Source organism: Spinacia oleracea, chromosome 1 (assembly GCF_020520425.1).
Source record: "Spinacia oleracea cultivar Varoflay chromosome 1, BTI_SOV_V1, whole genome shotgun sequence".
Classification (NCBI taxonomy): domain Eukaryota; kingdom Viridiplantae; phylum Streptophyta; class Magnoliopsida; order Caryophyllales; family Amaranthaceae; genus Spinacia; species Spinacia oleracea.
This window is the reverse complement of record NC_079487.1, coordinates 130,283,367-130,310,153: the sequence shown is the minus strand read 5'-3', so window position 1 is coordinate 130,310,153 and position 26,787 is coordinate 130,283,367. Positions and strand designations below refer to the sequence as shown.

The following is a 26,787-nucleotide window of genomic DNA, read 5'->3' as shown; positions in this document are numbered from 1 at the left end:
AGTTAAGCAATGAAACCAATTAGTTAAGCATTTGAATTAATTAGTTAGCCAATTGAACTAATTAGTTAAACACTATAACTAATTAGTTAAGCGTTGACATTCAATTAGTTAAGCATTTGAACCAATTAGTTAAGCATTTGAATTAATTAGTTAGGCAATTGAACTAATTAGTTAAGCAATAAATTTGATTTAGTATAACTCAATCAAATAACTTAAAGTGTAAAAAAAATATAAATAAAGCGTTTCATTTCATAACTAAATATAACAAAACCATAACTAAAACAATACTTCCTCCATTTTTTTTAATTGCACCATCTTTGATTTCACGCTTGCCAATGCACTATTTTAACCACTAATATCTCTCATTATACATTTTAAAAAATTATAAAAATTTGATGATTTGAAAGTATATTTCGAGACGAATCTAACAAGATCCCACATGAATATATTTTTCTTTCAATATAAATCACAAAAAATAACTATATAAGAATATGTGAATAGTGCTAAAACCAAGATGGTGCAATTATTAAAAAATGGAGGAAGTATAATTTTTAACTAATTGAATTGATAACTAAATCGAAATTACAACACCAACCAGATAAAAGAAACTGGGGCTTTGTCCTCTTTATCAACAAAAAAAGCAGGTAAAATAAAAAAATACAAAGCTAAAAACAAAATCACAGCCAGCTAACACCACAGCGCGGCCTCGACAAGCTAACACCACCCCATACTGAAGAAACACCAGCGCTGCTACCATAACCGGTGTCGTGAACCAGCCACAACCGCGCAACTTTGCGAGGAGGCCATTAACAACAGCATCGACCACCAGCGCAACTTTGCGAGGATGCGAACCGCCGCCTCTGCTCCCCACGTCTCTCCTCCGTCCTTCGCCACTCAGCCTCCACCGCCTTGATTATTCCGTCGAGATCACCGACTGAAATCTAAAAACAAAACCGAAAACCTAAAAACAAAATCAAATCCACATCAACTGAAATCTAAAAACAAATTCGAAAACCTAAAAACCTAAAAACCTCAAGGCGCTAGGAGGGACAACGAAGAACTGTAAGGAGGAGCTCCTCGGAAATTGTCGGCATGGTAATGGTCGTCTCCGGCGAGAGAGAAGGGCGAAGAGAGGAGAGAGAGGATCGCATCAGCAGTAGAGAGGGGAGAGACGAGGGGAGGAGATGAGCGACGAGAGGGGAGAGAGAGCAGAAACGAGCAGGAGAGAGAAATTAGAAGGGTTTTATTGTGCGCGTAAACGCACGCGCGCGTGGGCGAATGGGCCGTCTGACAGGCGCGTGGCCGTCAGGCGGTCTGACACAAAACTTACTGATTTATGTTTTCGGTGATTGGTTTTTATTTTTTATAATCTGGTCTAAATATTTATTGATGTGGTATGATTGTAAGAAGAATAAGTAATAAGCAATAGAAAAAATAAAGAAAACATAGCCTTATTTTTTCTGAACTTAATTAGCTGAATATTTTATTTATTACTCAAACATTTGAAGTAAAGTTATTTGTGAATAAAATTATATGAAGCACTCATCTTATCTGAAATTATTGATCTTAACTTATCTTATTTAAAATATGTTAAAGTAAGGCAAACAAGACTATGTCATACCAGCGTATTACTCTGTATGTAGTTAGAATAAAGTTAAATTAAATAACCTATGTTTTGTACAATGAGTAACAATTGATTAAGGACTTCGACTTACAAAAGTGACAGTAAGAGCATCTTCGATGGTTGTAGTTAGAGAATAACTTAAAATTTATAAAAGTTTCAAGCTAATAGTTAGATCATTGGAGTGAAAATAATAAATTAGTTTGGCCAAGTAAATTAACTTAAACATGCTAATTGCTTGACAATTAGCTCCCAAAGTTGTCAAATAATTAATTGACAAGTGGGGCAAGTTTAAATAACAAGCTAGTTGCTAGCCATTATAGCATAAATTAATTAGACAATGAAGTGGTTTGAAATTTTATGTGGCATAACAAGCTAACTGTCAAATTAGCAACGAGCATGTTAGCTTTTTACGGAGTATTCAATATTGACGTGGACACTGGATGGAAGCATGGAGCATTGTGGTAGACTTATTGTTTTTCCTCGTTCTTTTTCTTTCCCCTTTTCAGACTTTGCTATTGATCCTCATGTTTGGGATGGGCTGGGATGGGCTCGTTTCACTTGCTCAAATGAATGTGGAATACTCAAATACATACCTAACCTAACCAAATCCAAAGTTAATAGAGGAGAAAACAATGTATAAGTCGTACTCCGTAAATGCAACCGAATTACTCCCTGCATTCCTGAACAAGTAATAATACTCTTTAGCTATCGTATCAATGTACAATTTGGAATATCCACATCTTTAATATGATATTTTTTTTTCTTTTTTTAAGAGTTAATATAATAAAAAATACGTTGTAATCATCCAATAACATATTCAATATCCTTTTTTTTAAAATAAAAATCCGGAGTATAAATTAGTAATATCAAGTCAAATTCAGCATCTAAATAGTGTCAAAATTAAAGTGAGACACTTATTTAAAACGAATGGAGTAATGTATAAGATTAAGGCATATTTGGTCAGAGTGTGTTCAGTTGCATTTACAATAAAGCTCACACTCTTAATAAACCAACATAAGGCCATAGTGCAAGATTAAAGGGATACACATGAAAAATCAGACGGTTAGTACAAATACCCCTCTCTCATACGACCACATATAGAGCTGACAAAGGCTAACCCAAGTCCCAGCCCACCGACCCAATCCAATAATAAAGGTTGGGTCAAGATTTTCAACCTGTTTAGTTAAACAGGTCGACCCAATCCAACCCGTGTAATTAAATGGGTTGGGGTGAGAATGAAAATTCCAACCCGAAAAGTCAGAAAACAACCCATCTAACACGTTAGTTTATTGGGTCATAGGTCAACCCGAAAACCCAACCCGCACAACAAAGTTCTAATATCAGTTTTGGGCTTTAAGAGTTTGGGCTTTGGGTAAATTTCGTCAGTATGAGTACATGACAATATCACTATATCAGTGATGAAAACCCTAACTGCTATCACTTTCTCTCTCTTCTCCCACACTTAGAAAACCCTAGAGTCTCTCACTTTCACTCTCGTTTCTCGCCGCTGCTTTGTATCAAGTAAGTTTTTTGACCAATTTTCGCTTTATTTAGCATTTATGTTGTTTTGTTGATTCAAATTTACAAACTTTTAACCAAATTATGATAAATAGAGAATGCTATGATGTGGAGCATGTTATGTCTGCAAATTGTTTGTTTATGCAAATTGTTTTCCATACTTTTCTCTTTTGATAGTTGATGATTTGATATGTTGCCTATAAAATTGAACTTCTGTTATTATCGATCGAGTATATGTTTGTTGTGCTAAAAATGATAATTTGTGTTTGATTTTGAAGACCTATAAAAAATGGGTCGAGTTCGCACAAAAACCGTGAAGAAGTCCTCACGCCAAGTGATTGAGAAGTACTACTCAAAGATGACATTGGATTTCCACACCAACAAGAAGGTTCTAGAAGAGGTGGCCATCATCCCATCAAAGAGGCTGCGCAACAAGATCGCAGGATTCTCCACCCATCTGATGAAACGAATCCAGAAGGGCCCAGTTCGTGGGATCTCGCTCAAGTTGCAGGAAGAAGAGAGAGAAAGACGCATGGACTTCGTACCTGATGAATCCGCCATTAAAATCGACCACATCGAGGTTGATAAGGAGACCATTGATATGCTTGCTTCTCTTGGCATGGCTGATTTGCCCGGTGTTGTTCAGATGGTTGCTGAGCCAGCTCCTGTTGTTGCTGCCGCTGGTGGTTTTGGACGTGGTGGTGGTGCTGGTGGTGCCAGGAGGTACTGATTATTTCAGATTTAGGTTTTTTAATTTTAAAATTTGCGAACAATATGTAAGTTTGATAATTTTGGAATTGTTGACAAAAATTTTGAGGATTTTCTTAGAACTCGGTGCAAATGATAGGAAACATGTCGACTTTTGTTCTTTCTTCAATTGGCTGTTAATGTCGACTTTTGGTTTTAGATATGTGGAATTAGGGTTTTTTTGGTTCGATTGATTTAGAAATTGCTATTCCAGGAAGAATCCGGGTGAGCTTATGGTAGATTAAAAGTGAAGAAACTTAATTTTGAAAATGACAACAGAGTTTTATATGCTCTTTTTTAGTGCCATTGAATTAGTTGTGTGTATGGAATTTCATCAAATGGTTGGGGGTAAAATGACAACAGGGTTTGCTACTAGTCTGGTGATGCTTATACTCGCCTAAAATTATGAAAAGAGCCTCCATTTGTTTTTTGTAACTAGTGGTGGAGCGGTACTTAATACTCACATAAATCTAATATCCACTATTCCCACGCAGGGCAGAGCCATTGTTGCAAGTGTTGGGTCATTTGACCCTGCATGAATTTTGATTTTTTTTCATCTTTTGAAATTAAATTTGAAAATTTTGTAGTTTTTTTATATAAAAATTAAGGTATGGAATATAGAGGTGTCACCGGAGCTAGTTTAGCACAATCTCTGTCCTTAAGGATAACAAACATTAGCTACCCCTCGGAGGTTTTATCGAGCAAATATTTAGAGTACTAAGTAATGAGGTACTTATAGGCATATACTCCGTAGTCCAGAGTCAACCCGTACAACTGTTTACCCAATTACCCCCACTTAAATTAACAAATACTTCATCCGGTCATTTTTACTTGTAACGTTTGTCACTTTTACGCATGCCAATGCACAACCTTGATTACTAATATCTTTAATTTCCTTTAAGCAAAAATTATAAAAATTTCATATTTTGAAAACACATTAAGACGAATTTAACAGGATCCCACGTGATTATGTTTTATCTTACGTATAAATCATCAACAATGGTCAAAGTAAGTATAATAGGTGAATAGGGTAAAAATTACAAACGTTGCGAGTATTAAAAATGGGAGAAAATAATATATATATATATATATATAACTCACTCATATATTATCCTGAATCTGTCACTGCTATTTGTCAAACCGTACCATAATTCGCAATTTCACATATTAGCAAAATGCATATTCAAGATAAATTAATCATTTTTTTTTTAAAAAAAAACAACTTCAAAACGACTTGAAGATGATTGGGTTTTCAAGTGGCAAACACGGCTAGAAGAATAAAAAAATACAAGTACGATAGGATTTATATTTATTGTCCGTATTTTACATACAGCCGCCATGTACATCAAACTGTTTCTCGTTCAACATTTTCCATTGATTTGGTCAACACAGACACGCCCATTCCTTTATCTCCACGGTCATCTACTCTTCAAAAATCAAAATATTTACTCACCTACCAATCTTTATTTATCATCTACTACTAGTAACATTTCATTTTAATCTTGTACTCCACATTTCATGATCTACCACATAATCCAATTTGAGTACGTGTAATATGTTACATATACTTTTTTCAAGCGAATTTTAAGGTCACACTTTAAGTTAAGTTAGTATGAGACTATCTTACCTAAGTTAGTATTTTTTGTTACGATCTACGGACATTTAAGTTTCTACAAAAACGATTTTGGAGTATAAGACTTTTAACACAGTACGGTTAGCCAATTATAGTTGATCTATCGTAAAAAAAAAAAAGTTAAAAAATTCTCGAGTCAATTTCCACAACCTTCTGATTTCACCGAACTCTGCAAGCCAACTTAAGCAACAAAGCTTGTGATCAGATCTTCCATACATACTTTAAGTAAACCTAGAAAGATTTTATTTTGAATCAATGCCTGGATAAAAAAAATCAATGCTAAACATCTTCAATTAATCCATCTTAGTCATTCCAAATTTCTAGTGCAAAAATCAGCTTTCTCGAGTCAACTTCCAAAAGCCTTTGTAATCAGATAAGACTGTTAACGTGGTGCATCCATTGCACTCGCGTCCCGCAATTTCTTTAAAAAAGCCATTGAAACCACAAAGTAATTTACCATGGAAGAATAATGTACGGGCATTGTCCTGTAGCCAAAACGAAGCAGTCAATTCATTGCTTTGCCAGACTAGACCAAGAACGACTTTTAGGTGGTAGAAGAAAGAAAGAAAGAAAGAAAGAAAGAAAGAGAGAGAATTGTCAAACATTAAACAGTTGTCTTGCCAAGTCAATGGTCTCATACCAAATTGTAGTATACTAAATTATAATTATAATTATAATAACAACCCCCCCTTTCATTTGCAATTTTATTCAATCTTCAAACCCACCTTCCCTCATTATATTTCTTCTTCAACTCCTTTGCTCAATAATTGTTCTTCATCATTTTCCTTGAAAAACCCACCTAATTTCCTCTTATTTTTCTACCTTAATTCTTCATTAGTTTTCATATAATATCCTCTGTTTTCCCAGGTTTTGATATATTTCTAAGTTTGCTGCTTTAATGGCTGTAAGTTTCTCGTTATCCTCAACAGTTTCTTATTCTTTGACCTTTTCATACTGCTTTTTTTTTTTTGGATTAACTTTGCTAGATTTCTTGTTTGTTTTCTGGGTTTTGATTATTTCTCATTTGATTTTTTGTTTCGATTTTTTGATGGTGTAAGATCAAAGATGTTTAAGCTGCTTTGCTGAGTCTGTTCATTATAGTTTGTTTAACTGATGATTTGGGTTTGAATTTGCAAGAAAGTTTAGTATGTCAATGATTTTGATGAATTGTCTGCAATATTCTTGTAAATTTGGCACTAACGGCTAGCAATATTCAAATTTGGCACTAACAAAGTATGTTTTTAATGTAAGACTGGAAAGATTTCATAGTAGATAGTATTTTACAAGATGGGGGTTCGGGTTTAACCGTTTAAGCATCGGAATTGTTGTGAATCATCAGCCGATGAGTCGATGACCCTTTTATCGGACAATGATGTTTCCAATGCAATATTTACTTCTGTCAAGTCAATTTTAGTTATACAGACAATACGTCCGTGTCAAATGTAACCTTTTTCCTAGGGTGGGGTGATGATAATATTCATGATTGTTTAATATCTTTAATAGCAACAAATCTATGTTGATATAGAACATAGATACAAATCTAATGAACTAGTAGAACTTCCATTATTAACATGTGTTTCTGGATGGCTTTTGGTTATCTGATTTCCTCTATGCATGATTAGCCTGTAAGAAATGATGATCGTGTTGTTTTATCTGATGTGAATGTGTGCTTATGAAAGTATGGCACCGAACTTTTTTCAGTAGTTTTCGTCATGTATTCTAATTTATAAGTAGTTAACATGAAAATCTGGTTAATGTACTTGAAAATTTACAGTAACTAACTGTTAAAGATGAAGCTTGGTGCTGAAAATGAAGTATTAATTTGAACCTCTCTGTGTTTTCTGATATCAGCAGTCTAAAGTACCCAAGTTTGGTGCGTGGGAAGGTGGAGAAAACTACACAGTTTTCTTCGACAATGCACGAAAGAAGAAGACTAATGGACAGATGATAAACCCGAATGACCCTCAAGACATGGCTGATATGTTTCCACAAATCGGAGGTCCACCACCTCAGGCTCCTAAAGCCGAACCCAAAGGACAACAATCCAAAACCCCTGAATTTGGTGCCTGGGACAATGGAGAGAACGTTGGCTATACCGAGTATTTTGAAAGTAAAAGGAAAACCAAGAACGGTGAACCCACAGCGTCAACAAATGAGCCACAGCTGAACCGAGACATGCATCCTCGTAAGGATCCTCCATCTAAACCAGAAGCAGCACGGGCAAAGGTGCCACCGTTTGGTGGTTGGGAGAATGGAGGTGAAGGTGGTTATACCCAAAGCTTTGAAAATGTTAGGAAGAATAATAATAAGAATGGGCGTACTGTTACACCAGAACCTTCTTCTGACGCCCCTCAGTTGAACCGCGATGTAGGTGAGCCAGCTCCAGCTAAAGAGGGCCGTGCTAAGGTGCCTGAGTTTGGTGGTTGGAATGAGGGAGAAAATGGCGCATACACTGCTTATTTTGAAAATGCTCGGAAAAATAAGAACGCAGGGCCTGTGCCAGACCCTGCTGAGGTCAACAATAGAGCTCGGCCTTCTACTGGTGCTGGAACCAAAAATAAGGCAGATGATCCTCAGTTGAGAAATAATACAAGTAGAGGGTCTAACTATTCTGTGGCTACTTCTGAAGCTCCTTCCAGAAATGGAAAGCAGAACACAGGGGGCCAATCACCAATCCAGCAGAAAGCAGGCAGGCTTCAGCAAAAACCCCCAGCTAGCCGAGGAAGTCAAACTGTAAGTTCTCCTTAGTCTTTTCAAAATGTCCTCCCACCAAACGAGCTTTGGTTTCTTCCTCGTAAGGAAAACATATATAGGGCATGTTTGGTATAAATTTGGGAAAGGAAATAAATAAGGAAAAGGGTAATGTTAACTGTTACCATTATAAGTTGTTTGATATACCTTGGGAAATTAATCACTCGTAACAAATAGAGGTTGATGAGGGTAACAATTTTGTTACCACATGGTTGGGAGATGTAACAAATGATGGTAATTGTTACCCTTAGGAATCTAAGTAATAACTTTGTGTTTAAACCTTTGCAGCCAGAGAGAGGGACAGCTATTCCAGCATGGGGTGTCTGGAACACTGATCCTCAGCAAGCTGAGGGTTTTACGGGTGCTTTCACAAGGGCTAAAGAGGAGAGGAACACGCCCCTTAACTCGAATGCTCCACAACGCTATCAACAACAACATCAGAGATCACAAGAGGAAAAGGTAATTGTTACATCACTGTACTGTAATCTGCAGTATAATAGATTTTGTTTATAGTCACTAATATTTATTTTGGTTTCTGGTTTAATTTACAGAAGGGATGTTGCTTTGGTTGGTTTTGATAATGATCTTCATCTAGTTGTTTATCCAATATATACGATGAAAGCCAAAGGCATGGATAGTCAAATTAAAGAGCAAAAAAAGGAGGTTGAAGAACAAGAATGATGATTTTCTGACTGTGGGTGTTACTGTGTGCTTTTTCATTTCTTTTTGGGGGGGAGGGTTGGGTGGTTCATTAGTTACTATTTTTGAGGATCCTATATATGATTAAGATTCTTTGAAGTTGTTGGCAAATGTTTTGAAGTAGACTATGGACTTCCCTTTGTAACAATCTTGTTATACATAAATTTGAAGCAAATTTCTTGAAGCTCAAGTGCTTAACCAAAGCATATTTTGCAGGGTTTCATAATTTATTCACTCATTCTTCCTCTCTCTTAGCCCGATATATATCATAGAGCTGTCAAACTAAATCATCATGGCACAACTATCTCGTGCACGTTGGGAGTTTTCAATTTTCCAGGGTCTTGTATTTTTAAGGACTAGTTGAACTGTTAACTTGTCTCAGACTAGTTAAAAGCTAAAAAAGAATGAAGCATTTAGGCCACAGTTCTCTATTTCATTATCACATTTATAAGAAGAGGTCAAAATTGAAAATTCCCTGTAATAAGTGAAAAATAATTCGTCGACAGCAGGGTTCGAACCTGCGCGGGCAAAGCCCAACAGATTTCAAGTCTGTCTCCTTAACCACTCGGACATATCGACACTTGTTGATACAAACATTAAATTAAAACATACTATACGACTTTTATTTTAAAGGACTCATAGTTGGATGACTTTAGAAAACAACCGATCCCTAATTTGACTTCTGAGAAAGGCCTTTGAAAAACTCAGGAAAGAAATTGCACACCAACTGTTCGACAAAATGCCTACATGAGTTTCAAGCAAAAGTTATGCAACTGATCACTGTGATTAATGATCATCCATTTTAAGCTAACGTCCTCAACCTAAATTCAAGCAATTTCAGGCCGGTAATTATTGACAGCACCCAGAAACTTATATTTTGGATGCTTTCCCATACCGATGTGTGTAGTCTTGTAGTAGTATCGTTTTACATTGTGATCATATGTCATACTTTATTCAAATACTGCAACATTTATAGAAGAATCACCAGGTTCGAGTAATCCGGTGTCATCATGTATCATGTGTAAAAAGTGCAAACTTGTTTCTTACATAGGAATCAATGTTAATGCAGATAGAAACAGGCAAAAAAAGAAGTCTATAAAAGACCTGCACTTTGCCCGTATATGAGATGGGATTTTCGGTACAAGTTGTACAACATTGTGCAGTTTGAGTATCTCAATGTATATGTATGTCTAGTGAGACATCTGGATATGCAACCGGCACGGTGGATGCACTGAGGATTGAAAATCTCTGGGTTGAAGGGCGTGTGTAAGAGTCATTACTTCCAGTTACGTTGGCATATGGTGTCTGCTGTGGAAGGTAAATTCAATTTTATTTCACACTATGCCAAAATAGATTTGAGGTTGAGCAGGTAATCAAGGTCCTGGACTTTTGCTTCTGTTTCTCCTGTATTACTTGCACAGTATATAATTATGGTAGTTACTTGATATTATTAATAGACTTGGTGCTTTGTGGATGATCCTGTATATTGTATCTTGCATCCATCTATTGGTCTGTGATTGTTGTTTGTCGATCAAGAATTAACCCACATTGTATTTGTAAATATCAGTCTTCCAATCTCTTTTGCTTGCCTGTAGAAATTCTTAGAGGTAGGCAGGTAGCCTTGTGGTTAATAACCTGAAAAATGTTCCTGCTCGCTCAATTGTGCTGCTGAAACTAATGAAGTAATGATCATCATGTCCTAGAGTCAGCCACTTTGTTAGACCTTTAGATTTCAATGCAAGTCTTTCATTAACCTACTTAAAACAACATTTGTAGACCTTCAAATTTCTCATATTCGACTATATGATTTTCAGCACAAACCTGTTCTCAACCCTTTGTCATTTAGATAAAATGTGATCTAATTCACTAAGAACATATAGAACTACCTGAAATTAGCTGGAAGACTTTAATCTCTTCTCTTGATCGTTTTCCTACTGTTCTGACTCTGAGTGACATAGGTCATTTAATTAGTTTAAATAATGAGCTTCAACCTCTATCTTTATTGACTTTCCCTTTATCGTCATAAGGATGTTTCTTTCAGTTTTACAAATGCATTTTTGAAGAAAATATAAAGTCCTATACATGTCATTTGGTCAACTATATGGAAGTAATGTTACATGTTCTTGTCGTGATCACATAGAAATCATGGGAATGCTTTCTGTTAAATTATGAATTTGGTCTGTGGTAGGAATAAACTGCATAGAAGCTTTGAATGGCAGTAAGAAACAATACAATGATAGCAGCAACCAGTGAGATGATAGCCCAAGGATTGTAAAAGTATTTGTGAAGCAAACTTGCTCTCCATCTATTTCTTCTCTTGTTGTAGTATGCGTTCACTTGTTCGGATAGTTTTGCATAGAAACCACCATGTGCATCCACTTGCATTTCTTTAGATATGCTCTTGAACATGTCAACAACTTCAGCATCATGTCCAAGAAGATGCTGAATGATTCCACGATGATGAAGGTGGCCCACATCTTCTGGAGATTTTATCAAGCATTCCATAAAGACAACGTATGATGCAATTACAGCATCACTCATCTTCAGATGACAGTGCTCAAAGGCTGCTATATTTAGGAGGATGGTCATTGTACTATCTTGTATCCAAATTGTAGGGATTTCAAGAACCCCGTTCTTGAACCTGACGTCCCAGAAACAGTTGGTTTTCCGCTTTCTGAATTTTACTCCTCCCTCTCTGAGCTCAGTGACCCTATGTATGACTTGTCCTCGCCTTGAAATTCTGTTCGGGGTTTTATTGGCATGTAGCCACCGCTTCAGACACCCAGGGATAAAGTTATTACATACCCTCCATTGAAATCCATGTCTGTTAATGGTACCCTGTTGAGGCCCAGCATGGAGTAGACTTCGCCTAAAAACATCAAGGATATGAAGGCACTCTTCCTGCTCGAGTGAAAGTCTCAATTCATTGAACTCTTTTATGGACATTGGGTTACCTGTCAAGTGTCAACTAACATGCATCAAAGGACAAAGGGGACATGAAGTAAAAGATGTAGCAGAGACTGTATGCTGGGATGCTAGTCAGTAAAAGATGTATTTCTGAGCCTTTTTTCAAGGAAGTTGCTCATAGCTTTCATACAGATGGTGGACAAATTTTTGAATCTTTAGGAGATCAGTTTCTTTGCTCCTTTAATAAGGAAAATTAAATTAAATCGAGGATTGAGTTGAGGCTGTCAATGTTCTGGTAATCTAATGAACACAAATTTCCAAGATTACCTGTCAGCCATTCGGGATTGAAGAAGTTCAGAACTAAAGCCATAGCCTGCTCTCTTTGGTGGTCACCAGGATTACCAGCTGTGCACATTAGCCTAAGTAACCTGTCAATAATGAAAAGTGGAATTTGGTTTTCCAGCATTACCATGTCTAACAGAATGTCATCAATGGTTCTCTGGTTAGAGAAAACGGGGTTACCACCCGCCCCTGCTCTTGAATAACATCTGAATAGCTCAAGGATGAAGCAACCATCAAGGACCATCATCTCTACAAACTGATTGCTGCTGAGATGCACAGCATCTTGCTGGTAACAAGCACGCGCTTTTTGTTCAACTTGTTTGACGGAATCAAGGTAAAGGTTAAGGTCTTGACCTGTGCGTTCTAGGATCTGTTGCAGGGCGACCCACTTTTGGAGGTCTATATCCTGAACTTGTTCACTCCCTAGATGGTAAGGCCCTATGGATACAGTCTGAGGTACATAGGGTTTCCTGTCTTCTTGGACATCTCTTAGACGTTGAGGCACTCGATATATGCACCACTTCTCCCATGGTTTTCTGGCAGTATATAGTTGAGCTTCCCTGAGTTTTTCTCTTATGGATATCAACCAGTCTGATGATTCTTGAGGCAATTGGTCTGATTGTTTAGTTTCTCTGGGAATAATGTCAGGTACAGCGTCCATTTTTCTGATGTTAGGTGGTCGCTAGACTCGCTGCTGGCAATCCATCAATGAGGATTAGAAGGCATATGCTGATAATCTGATATGCCAAGAATATGCAAGGATGACATCTGTGTATGACTTTTCAGAATCAGATATGATCAAATTTCCTAACCCTTAGAAGATGGGAATGAATTAGAAGTGGTCAAAAAACATTAGTCATCTAACCCTTGTTTGTTTATTCAATGAAAACGTGCAAGCTTTTATTTTCATAATTGTATCCAACTAATGCTCAATTTACCGGGTAAACATCTTTCTTTAACAGTTTTTTGTGCTAGCAGCTAGCTATTAAAATTTGATACGGAGTATTCAGAATAGTCATGATCCCTGAATGACTGCAAATGATTGTAGAAAATAAAACACTGCTTAATCTCAGGAAGTCTCTTATCTTCAAAGTTGGATTGATCTAAGGATCATTAAGTTAGACCTGAGAATTTCTAGCTGGGAGTCTGCAATCGATGGCTGCTTCTGAAAACCATATCCCGAAGGGAATACGAAATCACGGTGGTGAGCCCGAACGGAAATCTCAAGTTGCATTAGTCAGCCAAGGAAGACCCAAGGTAAGTGCTTGTATTTTTAATAAGGTACTGAAAACTGTTTACTAGTAAATTGTCTATTAGTGAGCATGATAAGTTAAATTGATGTGTAGCCGGAAATAAATGGCGGGAATGAGAATAAATAACATCACAATGTCCATGGTAGTGAAACTATATCCAAGTGTTTTCTGCAGTCCGAAGAACTGAAGTTTGGTGCATGGGAGGGTGGAGAAAACTACACAGGTATATTTGACAATGCGCAAAAGATAGAGAATAATGGACAGATGATAAACCAGAATGACGCTGAAGAAAATCCTGCTATTTTTCTGCAGAATGGAGGCTCAGCTCAGACTCCTAGAACAGATTTAATAGGACAGCAGTCTAGCGTCCCCCAGTTTGGTGCTTGGGAAAACGTAAATAACATTGGTTACACTTATTTTGATAAGAAACAGAAAACTAAGAATGCTGAGCCCACAGCTCCAGAGAATGAGCCCCAGATCAACCAAGACATACATCCTCCCACTCAGGCTCTTCCTCCACCAGTAAAACAAGAAGCACGGGCAAAGGTAAATTGGCTTCTTTCTTGTAAGGAAAACATATATATTGCTTGTTCAATTTTTCTAAAGGGTGATATGTTCTGCTGCTAATAATTAATAGATTCGTGTTTTAACTTTTGCAGCCAGAGAGAGGGACAGCAATTCCAGCATGGGGTGTGTGGAACACTGATCCTCAGCAAGCTGAGGGGTTTTACGGGTGCTTTCACAAGGGCTAAAGAGGAAAGGAACACACCCCTCAACTCGAGCGCTCCACAACGCTATCATAATGTCCGTCAGAATTGTTTTACTATGGCAAGGGCTCCTCTACTGGATGAGGATTCGATTTGTGAAAGAACTCGGGATCTAGCTTGGGGAGATTATGGAGGAGGTCGAAGATTAACAGTTGAACCAATTGGTAACTCTGGAAATTTATCTCGGGGCTTCCCAGCTTCTACAGTTGGATCTAAAACTGCTCTCCTTAAGAAAACCAAACTCTTACAGGTCAGTTAGATCTCCATCCTATTCCGTAAATGCTCTTCACTGAAGCCAACACTAAGTCCCTCTTTCATTAAGTAACAGATTTTTTAAACTTATGAGCTGAATTTTGTGATATGTTCTTCTCTATTGCTCTAGCTTTGGCATATGTTCCACAAGAAAAGTCTTTCTTTCTTTAAGAAAGCAACATCCGTTCCAAGGGGCTGCTAGATCACTTTCGGCTTCAAGGATGCTGATATGACCCTCAACATCATCATTCATATCATCTGCCAACTTATCACTCCAACCACGAGGAAAGGCAAGTCTTTTCATTTAACTACTTTCAAGATAGATGGAGAGTTGTTTGGTTTTGACTTTTGAAGAAATGGTATTCAGTTTCTTGAGGCAGCTATACAGTGTAATTTAAACCAGTTTTGGATAGACTTCCTACTTCCTAAGTTTCCTGACTCCTGACTCCTGACTCCTGACTCTTGACTCTTGTAAATACTATATCCTCCATACCCCCTCGTATAAATATGGCCGTTTGTTTTGTAGCTATATCTTAGATTTTATACTTTCTAGTTTTGGAGTTTGTAAGATTTAAGCTTTTGGTTAAATGCCATAATATGATGTACATTCATAGCTGATGTTCATGATCCAACGTGTTTCTGTTCCTTTGCAGCAAATTGGAAAATAATTCGTTGGACTTAATTACTAGCAGATTGAGGCTCAAATTCTTAAAATAGCTTATGAGCCCCTCATGAAGATGAGACGGAAAACTTCTAGTACATGTCGCTTGATGATCATGCCTTGTTTTATTGTTATGATTGAGCATCATAGTTATGCATGTTTCCTGTTTTCACAAGTATTTATTCAACATAATAAGGAGGTATTTCTCGATAAGGAGCAATGACTTGGAACAGCTGGTTGTTCGATGTTCCAGATATCACCCTAATTCCTCTTAGGCGTGATGATCATGCTGCTCTTCTTAATGCCAAAGAACAAGTTTTTCATGAAAGAACAAACATTAAACTTGGATTACCACTTTGCTAATTGGTAATTCTTCAATTAGTTCAAATACTTGTACAGTTAGAAACATTTTCTGAAAGTGTTTCTCTTTGTTCGTATATGCTGTATGTGAATACCTTATAAACTCCATTTCTGCACTTCTCTTCATACTTCTGATTCAGATTTTTGCACTGGGAGTATAGGATTATAGGCTATGATCTGCATGATTGCTCAAGTTTTTAAGAAAGTTATGACTGGATTATGATCTGATTTAGCTTAAACTACGAGTACTACTCCAGTAAAACTCATGGTCAGAGATTTCCTGTTCTGCAGGAAGCATGTTGCTTTCGAGTACAGCTTTAGTCAATCCTGGTTTTTAGAATATTTCAACTTCACATTCAAATATACCAGCGTGGCACAAAAACCAAATAAAATGTCGTTTCTAACAAAATTTCCTCAACAAAAACTTTGGTATATAATGTACAAGTGTACAGTAATACTACTTATTTTAATCACAATCGGATAAATAAGAATGTGGAATACGGACCATCTTTAAGCCTCGGCTGGATAACAATATCAGTGACACAATTTCGTCTCCTACTATAATAGTAACAATATTTTTGTTGGTGCAAATGAGCCATAAATAGCTGGGATGAGAATCGATCCCAGGATCACCTAGGACCGGGAGGGAAGCTCTAACCAACTGAGCTATCCCCCACTCTCACTATAATAGTAACAATATCGTTGTACACTCTTGTTCATACTCCATAAATTAATCCACCCAACTCAAATAAGAACTTAACATACAATCTACAATTGAGATACGATGGAGATTGAAGGGCTGAAAATTCACCCCTATCTTAGAGCATAGATTGCGCAAATCAAATTTCACTCGACTCTTAGCCATAATTACTAACAAATTATATAACAATTGTTCACGAGAAATGTCAAAATACAAAATCTATTAACGGTTTTATAGAAAAGAGCAACTTTTTAACCAAATAGTTATACTTTCTAATCAAACAGGTAAGACATTGTAATCAAAATAGTTTTGTTCAATCAATTATAATCAATCAATTTTGCAATAATTATACTGTCTAAGTTTTATAGGAGAACTACTCAAGCTACCAAAAATAACGTAAACAAAAGCAGACAATCTGAAATCCAACTTATTGTCGATCATTATTAACTATTGTAGAATTATATTGTCGACCATAATTAACTTTTGTTACACACTAATTATCCTTGGCTACCGTATCAGCGGCGCAATCAGGGGATCAGTATGTTTGTCCTCAAGAGCAGGGCAGACTCTTTTTCTCTTCCCAATCGCCAGTCACTCATTTGTCCAATAGTGTGGCAGCACCTGTAAGACCAATGTTGTGCATAACCCATATTTAATGTCATGACGAGAGTGATGGATAGCTTAGTTGGTAAGAGCTTTCATCCCGGTTCCAGGTGATCCTGAGATCGACTCATCCCCGCCCTTGTGGCTCATTCACACCAAAAAAATAAAATAAAACAATGTCATGACTGTTATCCCATTTTTCGGACTAACGACATAACCGTTTTAACGTTTGATCATGTCGTGTCGACCAGGTGTTGTCATGTCACAGGTTACGACGCGTCGGATGAATAGGTCGACCGTAGCACTAAGAGACGATGTACAGGCGACAAGCGACGAAGGACGAGAGATCAAAGAAACAGGTTAAGTTCAAAGCCCAAGGCCCAAGATCTAAAGCGCCGTTGGATAGGTTGAATTGGTCAAAGGATCCAAAGATCTCGTAGATTGTTGGAGAGAAGGAAGGGACGTGGGAGCAGTGTCAACCAAAGATCCCCTACTTCTTAGGGATCTCCTCAACTAATTTAGCCGTTGGATTCGAGCTATATAAACAGAAGACGACGACCCTCAATGGGGACGGGAACTCAAGCATTCAAGCAATATCAAAACATTATTCAATCTTTAGCCGTTATCAAGCAATTATTGTATTCTTTCTTTTATACGCAAAGTACTCTTTTTACTTAGTTTCTTAGGTCATATAGTGGATTGGTAACCTCATAGCTACCCGCGGTTTTTCTCCCTATTCCTGGGTTTTTCGCGTCAACACCTCCTTGTGTCGTCTCTCTTTATCGCTTTCCGCATTTATTTACTTAGTTAGTGTCGACCCAAGCCAAGCATCGTCCCTAAACTAAATTTGGCATAAACAGTTTGGCGTCGTCTGTGGGGACATTAGCTAGGTTTCTCACAAAAATTTCCCACAAAAAACACCTCTCTCAAAATGACTTCCGGAGATATGACACTCGCATAGATGAAAGCGGCCTACGGCAAGGCCCAAGCAGAGTTGGCTCGTGAGAAAGCAGAAAACGCCTGTGTCATAAGCCAGAATGAGCTACTTGCATCCGAAAACCTATCCTCTAAGGCATCTGTGGAAAATCTTCAGAAGGAGCTAGAATCCGCAAAGAGCAACAAGTACCAGTCGCGTTTTAAACCCGGTTGAAAGGGAAGACCACCCGACCCCATAACCCGTCGCCTGAACAAGATGGAGTCACACATGAAAAAGTAGTGTTCGCTGATGCTGAAACTGATGACCAAGCTACCAAGAGCACCTACACCTGTGGAGACAGAACCGACCGACGGGTATGCATCATCGCCCTTCTATGAAGAAATCGCCAGGGTGACAGTCCCGCACCAGCTACGACTTCCCATTCGGACCACCCTCTACGACCCCTACAGGCATGTCAACGTCTACAAGCAGCGAATGTGGAAAATCGGCATTCCATGTGACCTGATCGAACCTGTCATGTGCAAATCTTTCGGAGGCACCCTCGACGGAGCAGCGCTGAGGTGGCTCATGAATATCACCCCCGGATCTATAACCTGCCTTGCTGACCTGATCAACGCCTTCTATCAACAGTTCTCTAACAGTCATCAACTAGAGAAACAGACGAGTGACCTTTATCGATTGGTCCAAGCTCCCACCGAGTCTGTACACGATTACTTTAACCGTTTTAGTTGTGAAAAAATGAGTATAAAAAACTGTGATGTCAAGACAGCTGTCGAAGCCTTCAATAGAGGCCTCATCCCCAACTCGGAGTTGTACCGGGAAATCTAAAGTTAATTTTATGTTTTCCGCTGCAAAATTCTGAATAAGCCGTTACGTTTTCACACGGGCGATAATACTTGGACAATTCTCTATAGCTATATTTATAAAAAGGGTTATTTTAGAAAAGGAGAATTGTCGGGGTGTTACAGAAATCGTACTTGCAAGGTGGTTCAATTCTTCACCACTTAAAATTTGTGACGCGAATCAAAGCGAGAATTGACCCAAGAATAAGCGCCAATCTTGCCTTAAGGGTCCGAAATTTTGGTGCATAATTTGTGCTATTGTGTGACTTGTTAGTGCAATACTTTAGCAAGGTAGTGTCCAACCCAGTTGTTAAAGTTAGCCTTTTGTTTTATTCAGGAGAAATGACATGACTACCCAAGGGATTGCCGATGTGGTTAGGCAACTAGTTGAAGTAGTGCAGAACTTAGCACATAATAGAAATAATCAAGGACTTGATCCAGCTTGTGAAATATTTAAGAAGGTGGCCCAGAGTAAGCCTCCTTTGTACCAAGGGGAGGTAGACCCAACTGTACTTGAGAACTCGCTAAGAGAGTTCGATAAGCTTATACTAGCTGTGAATTGCCCAGAAGACCTTAGGGTTAATAGTGTTGTGTATTACCTTAGGGGAGAAGCTGATTTGTGGTGGCAAAGGTGTGAGAAGGCTTTGAGAGCTACACCTGGATTTGGATGACAATCATTCAAAGTTTCCTTGAGATACAAGTTTTATCCACCGTATCTGAAAAAGAAGAAAGCCCAAGAGTTCACCGAGCTAAGGATGTAAGGGATGTCTGTAACTGAATACTATTCCAAGTTCATAGAGCTATCTAGGTTTGCACCTGAAGTGGTGGCAATGGAAGAGCTTAGAGCTCAGAGATTTGAGAGTGGATTAACTATGAATTTGCAAATGATGCTTGCTGGAGAGACCTTTACCTCTCTTGACACCCTGTACGGGAAAGCTGCCCATTTGTATGGTCTGCAACAAAGAAGGAATGGAGTTGGTGAAAAGAGGAAAGATGTTGGTAACCAAAATCAAGGTGGTGGCCAACAGAATCAGGAAAACTTTAAGAAGAACAAAGGGAATAATCACTTCCAGTTTAAGGGAAATCATGGTGGAAACAGAAATAATTTCCACAATAACAATGGGAATAAGAACCAGTCTGCAGGGAATGGAACGAGAGTCTATGAGTGTAGACGTTGCCATAATAATCACCCAGGACAGGACTGTAATGGAAACCCAGTTGTTTGTAGGTTATGTGAGAAACTAGGCCATAGAGAATTTGAGTGTTGGGCCAAGAATGGGAAACCCAATCAAGGAAATCGCCAGAACAACAACCGGAATAACCAGAACCGGAATGGAGGAAATAATGGTGGAAACCAAAAGGGCTACCAAAATGGTAACAACGACAATAATAACCAGAGTAATGGAAAGCATGGGGGAAACTATCAGCAGAATGGGAACCGGAACACCAATGGAAATGCCAATGGAGATGGCTATAACATAGGAGTTTCCCAAGGAAAGCTGAATGTAATCACTAGGCAGGAAGCTGAAACCCCGTCTGACGTCATAGCTGGTACTTTTTCTATTAACTCCATTTTAGTTAAAGTACTATTTGATTCTGGTGCGACTTATTCGTTTGTATCGAAGGGTATCTTAGAGAAGTTAAAGTTGAAAGAACCCGAGGGAATTGAAGTACCCATATTGATACCAACCGGTGAGATTGTGAAGTGTACTAAGATCCATAGAGATGTACCTTTGACCATAGCCAAGACCATATTCTTGTCTAGCCTGATCGAGTTTGAGTTAGGAGATTTATACGTGATTTTAGGAATGGATTGGTTGACAATGTTCAAAGCCAAAATTGATTGTGAGAAGCAAATAATAAGATATTGTTGCCACAAATAAAAAAAATAACGTAATTCATCCTTTTATTTAGGGGAAGAAAAATAAGCGGAAAAACTTTTATTGTGAAAGCGACATGTGTCATCTTAAATTTCAGGGATTCTCTATTAGTACAGTTATAGATAGAATTACTTTCGTAATTCCTACTTCTAGTTAAACTCTAGAACTGTAGATGAGTAGATCTAGTAGGTCGGTTCAATTCCGAGTTCCCGTCAAAAGAAAAAAACAAGTGGTTTCCGAGTTAAAGTCTGAAACTATAGATCCAGTCATCCAGTTCCTGCTATAAATTAAACACGAATTGGTGTGAAACTGTATAACATTGGTTTCGTCAGCTTACAAACGGAGATAGGTTCAAAAAAAAAACACTATGTTTCGTAGAGAACCCTACGAAAGTTCATCAGCGACGTGGATGGACGATGTGGTTGATTCGTCGGGAGTAGGATTCATCGGCGGTACAATCGGTGGCTTTATATACCACTTATCCAAGGGATTATTCGGCAGGCGTGGGTTCGCTACATCTTTCCGATCGGCAAGCCTCAAGGCGCCGCCCGTGGGTGGAATTGGGGTGCGGTTTACCCTCGCTTATTACGGTGTGTGTAGACCTGGTTATTGGGCGGGGCGGGTCAGGGTCGGTGCGGGTCAAAAGAGGGTCGGGTATTGAAAGGGTCATTTTTAGCGGGTCGATAATGGGCGGGTCAAAAGCGGATCGCGGGTCAATAGCGGGTCATTAGTGGGCGGGTCAATAAACGAGCAATGAAAAATGAAAAACAAAAGAGCCATGTGCAAGTACAAGTAAATACGAAGCTATACACGTAATTTTTTGTATCATTACTATTTTAATTTTCAAAATAATTGTAGTATAAGTTTGACCCTATAATGACCCTGTCCAATAAAGGCCCTGTCCAATAAAAGCCCTACCCAATAAAAGCCCTATTAACTTGACCCTAACCCTATATCCATTGGAGTACCCTGTCCAATAACCAGGTCTAGGTGTGTGTGTAGGGCTGATTTATCTTCGTAGAAAGGATGACAACTTCAACGTATTTGTTGCTTCTGCCGTTGCTTCCGGCTCTGTCAGGGCTCCACATTGCGTCGGTTCTGCGTCACGCGCCGCCCTTTGTGGCGGAAGCGTATTAACATTGTTTTATGTTTGGGTTGAAGAGCAACAGAAGAAAAGGGATGCGGTCAAGTATAGGCATACTGGGCCTCCTGGTTGTTTGGTTGATAAGCGAGCCAAGCATCAATTAACAATGTCCCAGAACTAGTTAGTTTGCTATTTTTAAGTTTTATTGCTTCTTCTCTCCTGTTCTTTATGATGTGTTTAGTACTGGATTTTGTTAAATAATCATAATTGCGTTATCAATTCCATCTTTTGCCATTAGATTAGAACTAGAATGTCTCTTATTTTCATGCCAATCACAAAGTTACACTAAAGCAATGGAAATATAATGGGGGCCGTTTGGTTGGGGGTCTTCAACAAAGGGAATGAGAATCAACTAGTATGATTCCCTTTGTTGTTGTTTGTTAAGCATTTTTTGTCATTCCCTTTACCCCTTTTTCTGATTCACTTACCCCAAAAACCCTCTACATTGAAACCCTAGCCCCCCAAGGTATTTCCATTCCCTTTCCTCCCACACCACCCAAAATCATTGACCAACATTATAACACCACCACCACCACCTGAACCACCTTCACTGTCGACCCACCCCCACACCTTCTCCCTCGCCGCACCGCCACCTTCGTCTCCCTCCACCTCACTACCACCACGCAACCACCACGCAACTACCTAGAGATCACCCCCAAAATCCCTCCTAACACCACCGACCGCCACAAATCGACCACCAAAGAGGGAGAAGAAGGCGCCGCAAAGGAGAAGACGGCCGCACGAAGGAGAAGAAGGCCGCGCGAGGGTGAAGAACGCGCCGGCGCTGCTAGGTGAAGAAGGAGACGACGACTGCAAGGGAGAAGAAGAAGGCGGCGACGAGAAGAAGAAGAAGGCTGGAAGGGAGAAGAAGGCGGCGACGGCTGGAAGGGAGAAGAAGGCGGCGGCTGCTGCAAGGGGGAAGAAGAAGGCGGTGGCTGTTTCAAGGGGTGGAATCAAACAAAATGATAACCAAACAATATTTTAAATCAAAGGGTTTTATTCCCATTCTCTTTCTTTCCCTTTGTTGATTCCATTCCCTTTACCTCGTGTGAACCAAACGCCCCCTGGAAGTATGTGACTAAAACTATTGAAAAGTAATTTCTTTTACCTATTTCTAAATTGTTTGCTTAGTTTAATGAGGAAAACTATTGAAATTATTAGGAAAGCTTGTCAAAAACTATGTTATAAAAAATGTTTTAATGAACTACTCCATATGACCATATCCTATAGACTTTATTAGGTGCATCTCTCCATGTTTGGGCCAAAGATAGTTAAACATTTTTGTATAAGGTCACAAAAAGAAGATTTTATGATGTAGTTTTTGACATATTTTTCAAATTAATAATTGAATTTTAGATTTCCATAGTTTTCACATGTTTTCCATTGATTTTGAAAAACTAGGGAAAAATAAAGTGCTTGATAGGAAAATTTGGTAATATTAATCCAACCTTTTGCCGATTTTCTTTTATTAAGCCCACCTACGACATATTTTTTAATAATCCCACCTTTACCACCCAACGTCTTTTATTGGGCCCAACACGTCATAAACCTATTGTCGGCGGTAATATATCCCTACGTGGAAGTACTCTCTCTAGATGTATTCAGTCATCATCATCAATTCATCACCATCTCGATGATTTTTTCACCAGTTATCGGTCACTTAAGCCCAATAAAAGTCGTTGGGTAGTAAAGGTGGGATTATTAAAAAATATGTCGTAGGTGGGATTAATAAAAGAAAACCGGCCAAAGGTTGGATTAATATTACCAAATTTTCCTTATAAATATAACGATTTCCTTTTTACATACGGAGTAGTTTTTTCTCCTAAAAACAAGTTAACAAACAGGGTGACATGAAGGAATTCATACAAATCTTCACTCTTACTTACGTAATTGGGGAATACTGTTTTACTTCTTTTCAGGTCATTCAACACTCCAACAACCATGGCTTCGTAGTTAAAAAAAGTATTTTTTGTTTTTCAAAGTTTGGGACTTGGACTTGCAATGTAGCATTCATTGTTGGTGAATGTAGATGATAGGGAAAAATCGTACATAAAACATAAAAAATGACACAGGGGTTGACCGTATAAGTTAAAGACCAAAATTTCTTCCTTACATCAGATTCCGTCTACTTCCATAGAGTATGTAAAGCGGTTAGTACTTGATAACTGCTACTTTGCTATGTACGAGAACACAAAGGGTAATGTACTAATGTGGTACCTTAGGTTTGTTTTTCGTGTTATGACTCCCAAGTTCTGTTGGTAATGACCTATGATATTGGCTTATACCAAGTATAACCAAAGCCTCTAGCAATAGACCATAGGGTCAAGCTATATATACATCTTGTAAGCTGTGATGCTGCCTACTTTTGAGTTTTGACCCCATATTCAGAGACAGAGTAGTGACTCTTTCATTAATCCGATTCTTTTACTAACTTTTTCACATCAAATTGAAGGAGCTGTCCCCTTTGTATGTTTCCATATCACAATATGCTGGATTTTGGAGTAAACTATACTGGAGGTCCCTAAACTTTGGCAAAAGGAGCAGTTAAGTCCCTCAAGTTTCAAAAGGAGCATTTTAGTCCCTCAAAATGGATGGAATCAGCTACTTTTGTTAACACCGTTTCATTTTCTGTTAAGTTCAATAAAATAATAATAAAACCGCTTTAAAGAAAAGGAAAATTAATTTACACGTGTATAAATAAATGAAAACAGCTGATTTTAATTATGACTTAGCCTTTTCAACTTACTTAGCTTTTTCATATGGCTTTTTCTCCATTTACACGTTTCACCCTTTATATTCCCCTTTTCTAGGTTTTTCCACAACTCTTCCTAATCAAATCGAATTTAGTGAGTAACCCAAGCAAATTTACTCCAAATTTTCAGCAATTATCGCCATAAACTTCAGCTAATTGTTGTTCTTCCACAACTCTAAAGTTTCAAATTCTCTTCTCCCAGATGTCTGCTACTACCACTAGTTCTTCTTCTACCTTTTTTCTCTCTTTTTCTCTCTCATCTTTTATTTTATTATGGATTCTCTTCAATCTGCTTCTCTTTCTTAATTTCTGGATTTCTCCAACAATTCCATTGTAATTTCACATTTGTCATTGCCCTCAATGCTTAAGCCTAAAAAACGGAGACAAGGCAAACCCACAATAGAAATAAATTTGCAAAATTAAACAGATTATATTGAAGGGTGTGATGCCAACACTCAGAGGCTCATTATCTTTTTCTCCTACCAATCTATGATACCAAATGTGATAGCAAGTATTAGCTCCTTATATACAGCCCATAAGGGTGTTGCATTATCCTAAAATTAAGTACGACATATTGACATGGTGGAGATGCAAATCCTTACGGCCTTACAAAGCTCCCAAAACACACCTTAGTTGTAAAGTATCACATTTTACACTAACTCTAAGACAAATTGACACTCATTAGACTGTAGAAAAACGGAAGTACCTAATATTGCCTCATTAGTCGTAGGCTCGTTAGATTTCATGTATGAGTTGCTGACTTGCTGATTAAACATGAGATTGAAGATGATGATGATGCATGGAGTTTATGGGTTTGAGCTCGGATGAATTTTACCGGAAATGTAAGTTACTTGGGTGTGCACACAAGGTGTTTGATAAATTGTCTCTGAGAAATGTTGTTGATTAACCTATGCTTGTTGGGTGTGTTAATTTGGGGGATTTGATTAGTAGGAAGCGTTGATCCTTTGTTTTATTTTATTAAGTGTTGAATAATTTGGGTACAAATGGCCTTGTTAAATACTTTGAACTGCTAGTTTTTTTGTAAAAAGCTAACTTAAAAGGGTTTCCCTTTATTTAATTATTGTTAATATGTAAAAGTAACTGTTATTTTGTCCTTTTCTGCCCTTTATATTAATTTGCTTTTATTTTTAATTCATTTAACAGACGTTAGTAACAGAAGTCAAAAAGCAGCGGTTTCCATCCATTTTGAGGGACCTAAATGCTCCTTTTGAAACTTGAGGGACCTAACTGCTCATTTTGGCAAAGTTTAGGGACCTCCAGACCTATTTACTCCTGGATTTTGTCACTCATTCCCGTTTTCTTATTTGGGTTTTTCTTCAGCATCTTTTCCTGCTGCTGCTGTTCATGAAGTGGTGATTGAACTTAGCTTTTATTGCTGCAGTAGGAGACTGAATTCTGTCAGTGTCCTCAGTGACATTGCAATTCAGCTAAGGTTCAATAGGATATGGCCCAGTCCTCCCCAAGCACCAAACATAGGTAACTTGGAAAAAGCATCCATTCTTCTTCTTCTTCTTCTTCATTACATTGTTAGTGTAAACGACCTCACCTCAACTCCTCGAGTCCTAGAAGATTTTTAGTAAACTGTTGCACCACATACTGGTGTATCCCCTGAAAAATGAGGGCCTGGGTTGGCGGGTTGTTTTAAAAAGGGATTAGTTTTCTAAAAAAATTATTGGCTGTATGGTTTTGCCACATCACCTAAACAACAGTTGTATATGATATTTGGGAAGAGCTAGCTTGTATCCCTCAACCTTTTGCCTCCTACTCACCATGAATACAGAGGTTCAAGCACTTACTCGGGCTCTTGATCATCAACATGATGTACAACTCTACCAGTTTCTTAGTGAATTGGATGAATCTTATGGTCCTCATAAGTGTTTGATCTGCACCTCATACGTGGAAATAGACTGCCATTTTTTACATGACAAGTCTCTGGAAGGTGTTGTCAAACCTGAGTATGTGCGGTGTTCCTACTCAGGAGCAATTGGTTGATGTTTTCACCAATGTCTTACCTGCACAGCAAATTTATTTGAAGTTGGGACTCCGATCTGCATCTCGGCTCTCAGTTTGAAATGGAGGCCTATAAGCCTTGTTTCATTGTTAATCCCATTAGCTTGAATTTCTTTCTTTATGAGTTGTTTGGCTTGTTTCTATCATTTTTCATATCATACCTTTCTGTTATTTTTGCTACCCATTTTTCAAGGAACTCAGTTGGTGTCAGCTTATCTAGGTAAGGAAAGGCATCATCTTAAGATTAACTGGGATGAATAAGTATCTATGTTCTTTGTCTCCTATTTCTGAGCTTATACAAACTCATCAACGTCAAGTTGACATCAGGTTGGGCTTAGTGACAAGGCTATTTCTGAAAGATATACGAAGTGCAAAGTAGTTTTT

At 38.2% G+C, this 26,787-nt stretch overlaps 2 protein-coding genes, 2 long non-coding RNA genes and 1 other non-coding gene across 8 annotated transcripts; 3 read left to right on the top strand and 2 right to left on the bottom strand.

Annotated features, from left to right (window-relative positions):
* Positions 1-540: 540 nt before the first annotated feature.
* On the bottom strand, positions 541-1,512 carry LOC130466222 (uncharacterized). Its single transcript, XR_008926233.1, has 2 exons — positions 1,032-1,512; positions 541-941 (listed from the first exon to the last, which is right to left on the bottom strand). It is a non-coding gene; the product is annotated as an uncharacterized lncRNA (long non-coding RNA).
* A 1,474-nt stretch (positions 1,513-2,986) lies between these two features.
* LOC110803530 (40S ribosomal protein S17) lies at positions 2,987-4,019 on the top strand. The gene is made up of 2 exons (XM_022009049.2): positions 2,987-3,145; positions 3,421-4,019. Exon 2 carries the CDS (start codon positions 3,432-3,434, stop codon positions 3,870-3,872), a length of 441 nt encoding a protein of 146 aa, XP_021864741.1. The 5' UTR covers positions 2,987-3,145; positions 3,421-3,431; the 3' UTR covers positions 3,873-4,019.
* A 2,189-nt stretch (positions 4,020-6,208) lies between these two features.
* Positions 6,209-9,156, top strand: LOC110803519 (RPM1-interacting protein 4). 2 transcript variants are annotated; one of them, XM_022009038.2, is made up of 4 exons: positions 6,209-6,426; positions 7,377-8,255; positions 8,562-8,732; positions 8,825-9,156. In XM_022009038.2, the coding sequence occupies exons 1-4, from the start codon at positions 6,421-6,423 to the stop codon at positions 8,849-8,851; spliced, it is 1,083 nt and encodes a 360-aa protein (XP_021864730.1). In that variant the 5' UTR covers positions 6,209-6,420; the 3' UTR covers positions 8,852-9,156. The 2 variants fall into 2 exon arrangements, with proteins under 2 accessions (XP_021864730.1, XP_021864725.1); XM_022009033.2 differs by having other exon boundaries at positions 6,210-6,426; positions 7,374-8,255.
* Positions 9,157-9,469: 313 nt separating this feature from the next.
* TRNAS-UGA (transfer RNA serine (anticodon UGA)) lies at positions 9,470-9,551 on the bottom strand. The gene has a single exon. It is a non-coding gene; the product is annotated as a tRNA-Ser (tRNA).
* An 81-nt stretch (positions 9,552-9,632) lies between these two features.
* On the top strand, positions 9,633-15,125 carry LOC110803517 (uncharacterized). 3 transcript variants are annotated; one of them, XR_008920958.1, is made up of 7 exons: positions 9,634-9,817; positions 10,042-10,289; positions 11,396-13,478; positions 13,568-13,697; positions 13,787-14,020; positions 14,134-14,491; positions 14,624-15,125. It is a non-coding gene; the product is annotated as an uncharacterized lncRNA (long non-coding RNA). The 3 variants fall into 3 exon arrangements; XR_008920957.1 differs by having other exon boundaries at positions 11,161-13,478; XR_002537486.2 differs by having other exon boundaries at positions 9,633-9,817; positions 10,042-13,478.
* Positions 15,126-26,787: the final 11,662 nt, after the last annotated feature.

Bases quoted from the DNA above. Each gene is read 5' to 3' on its own strand.
- LOC110803530 (XM_022009049.2), top strand. From the start codon at position 3,432: ATGGGTCGAGTTCGCACAAAAACCGTGAAGAAGTCCTCACGCCAAGTG.
- LOC110803519 (XM_022009033.2), top strand. The intron at 8,256-8,561 runs GTAAGTTCTCCT...AAACCTTTGCAG, and splicing joins CTAGCCGAGGAAGTCAAACT to CCAGAGAGAGGGACAGCTAT. The intron at 8,733-8,824 runs GTAATTGTTACA...TTTAATTTACAG, and splicing joins AGAGATCACAAGAGGAAAAG to AAGGGATGTTGCTTTGGTTG.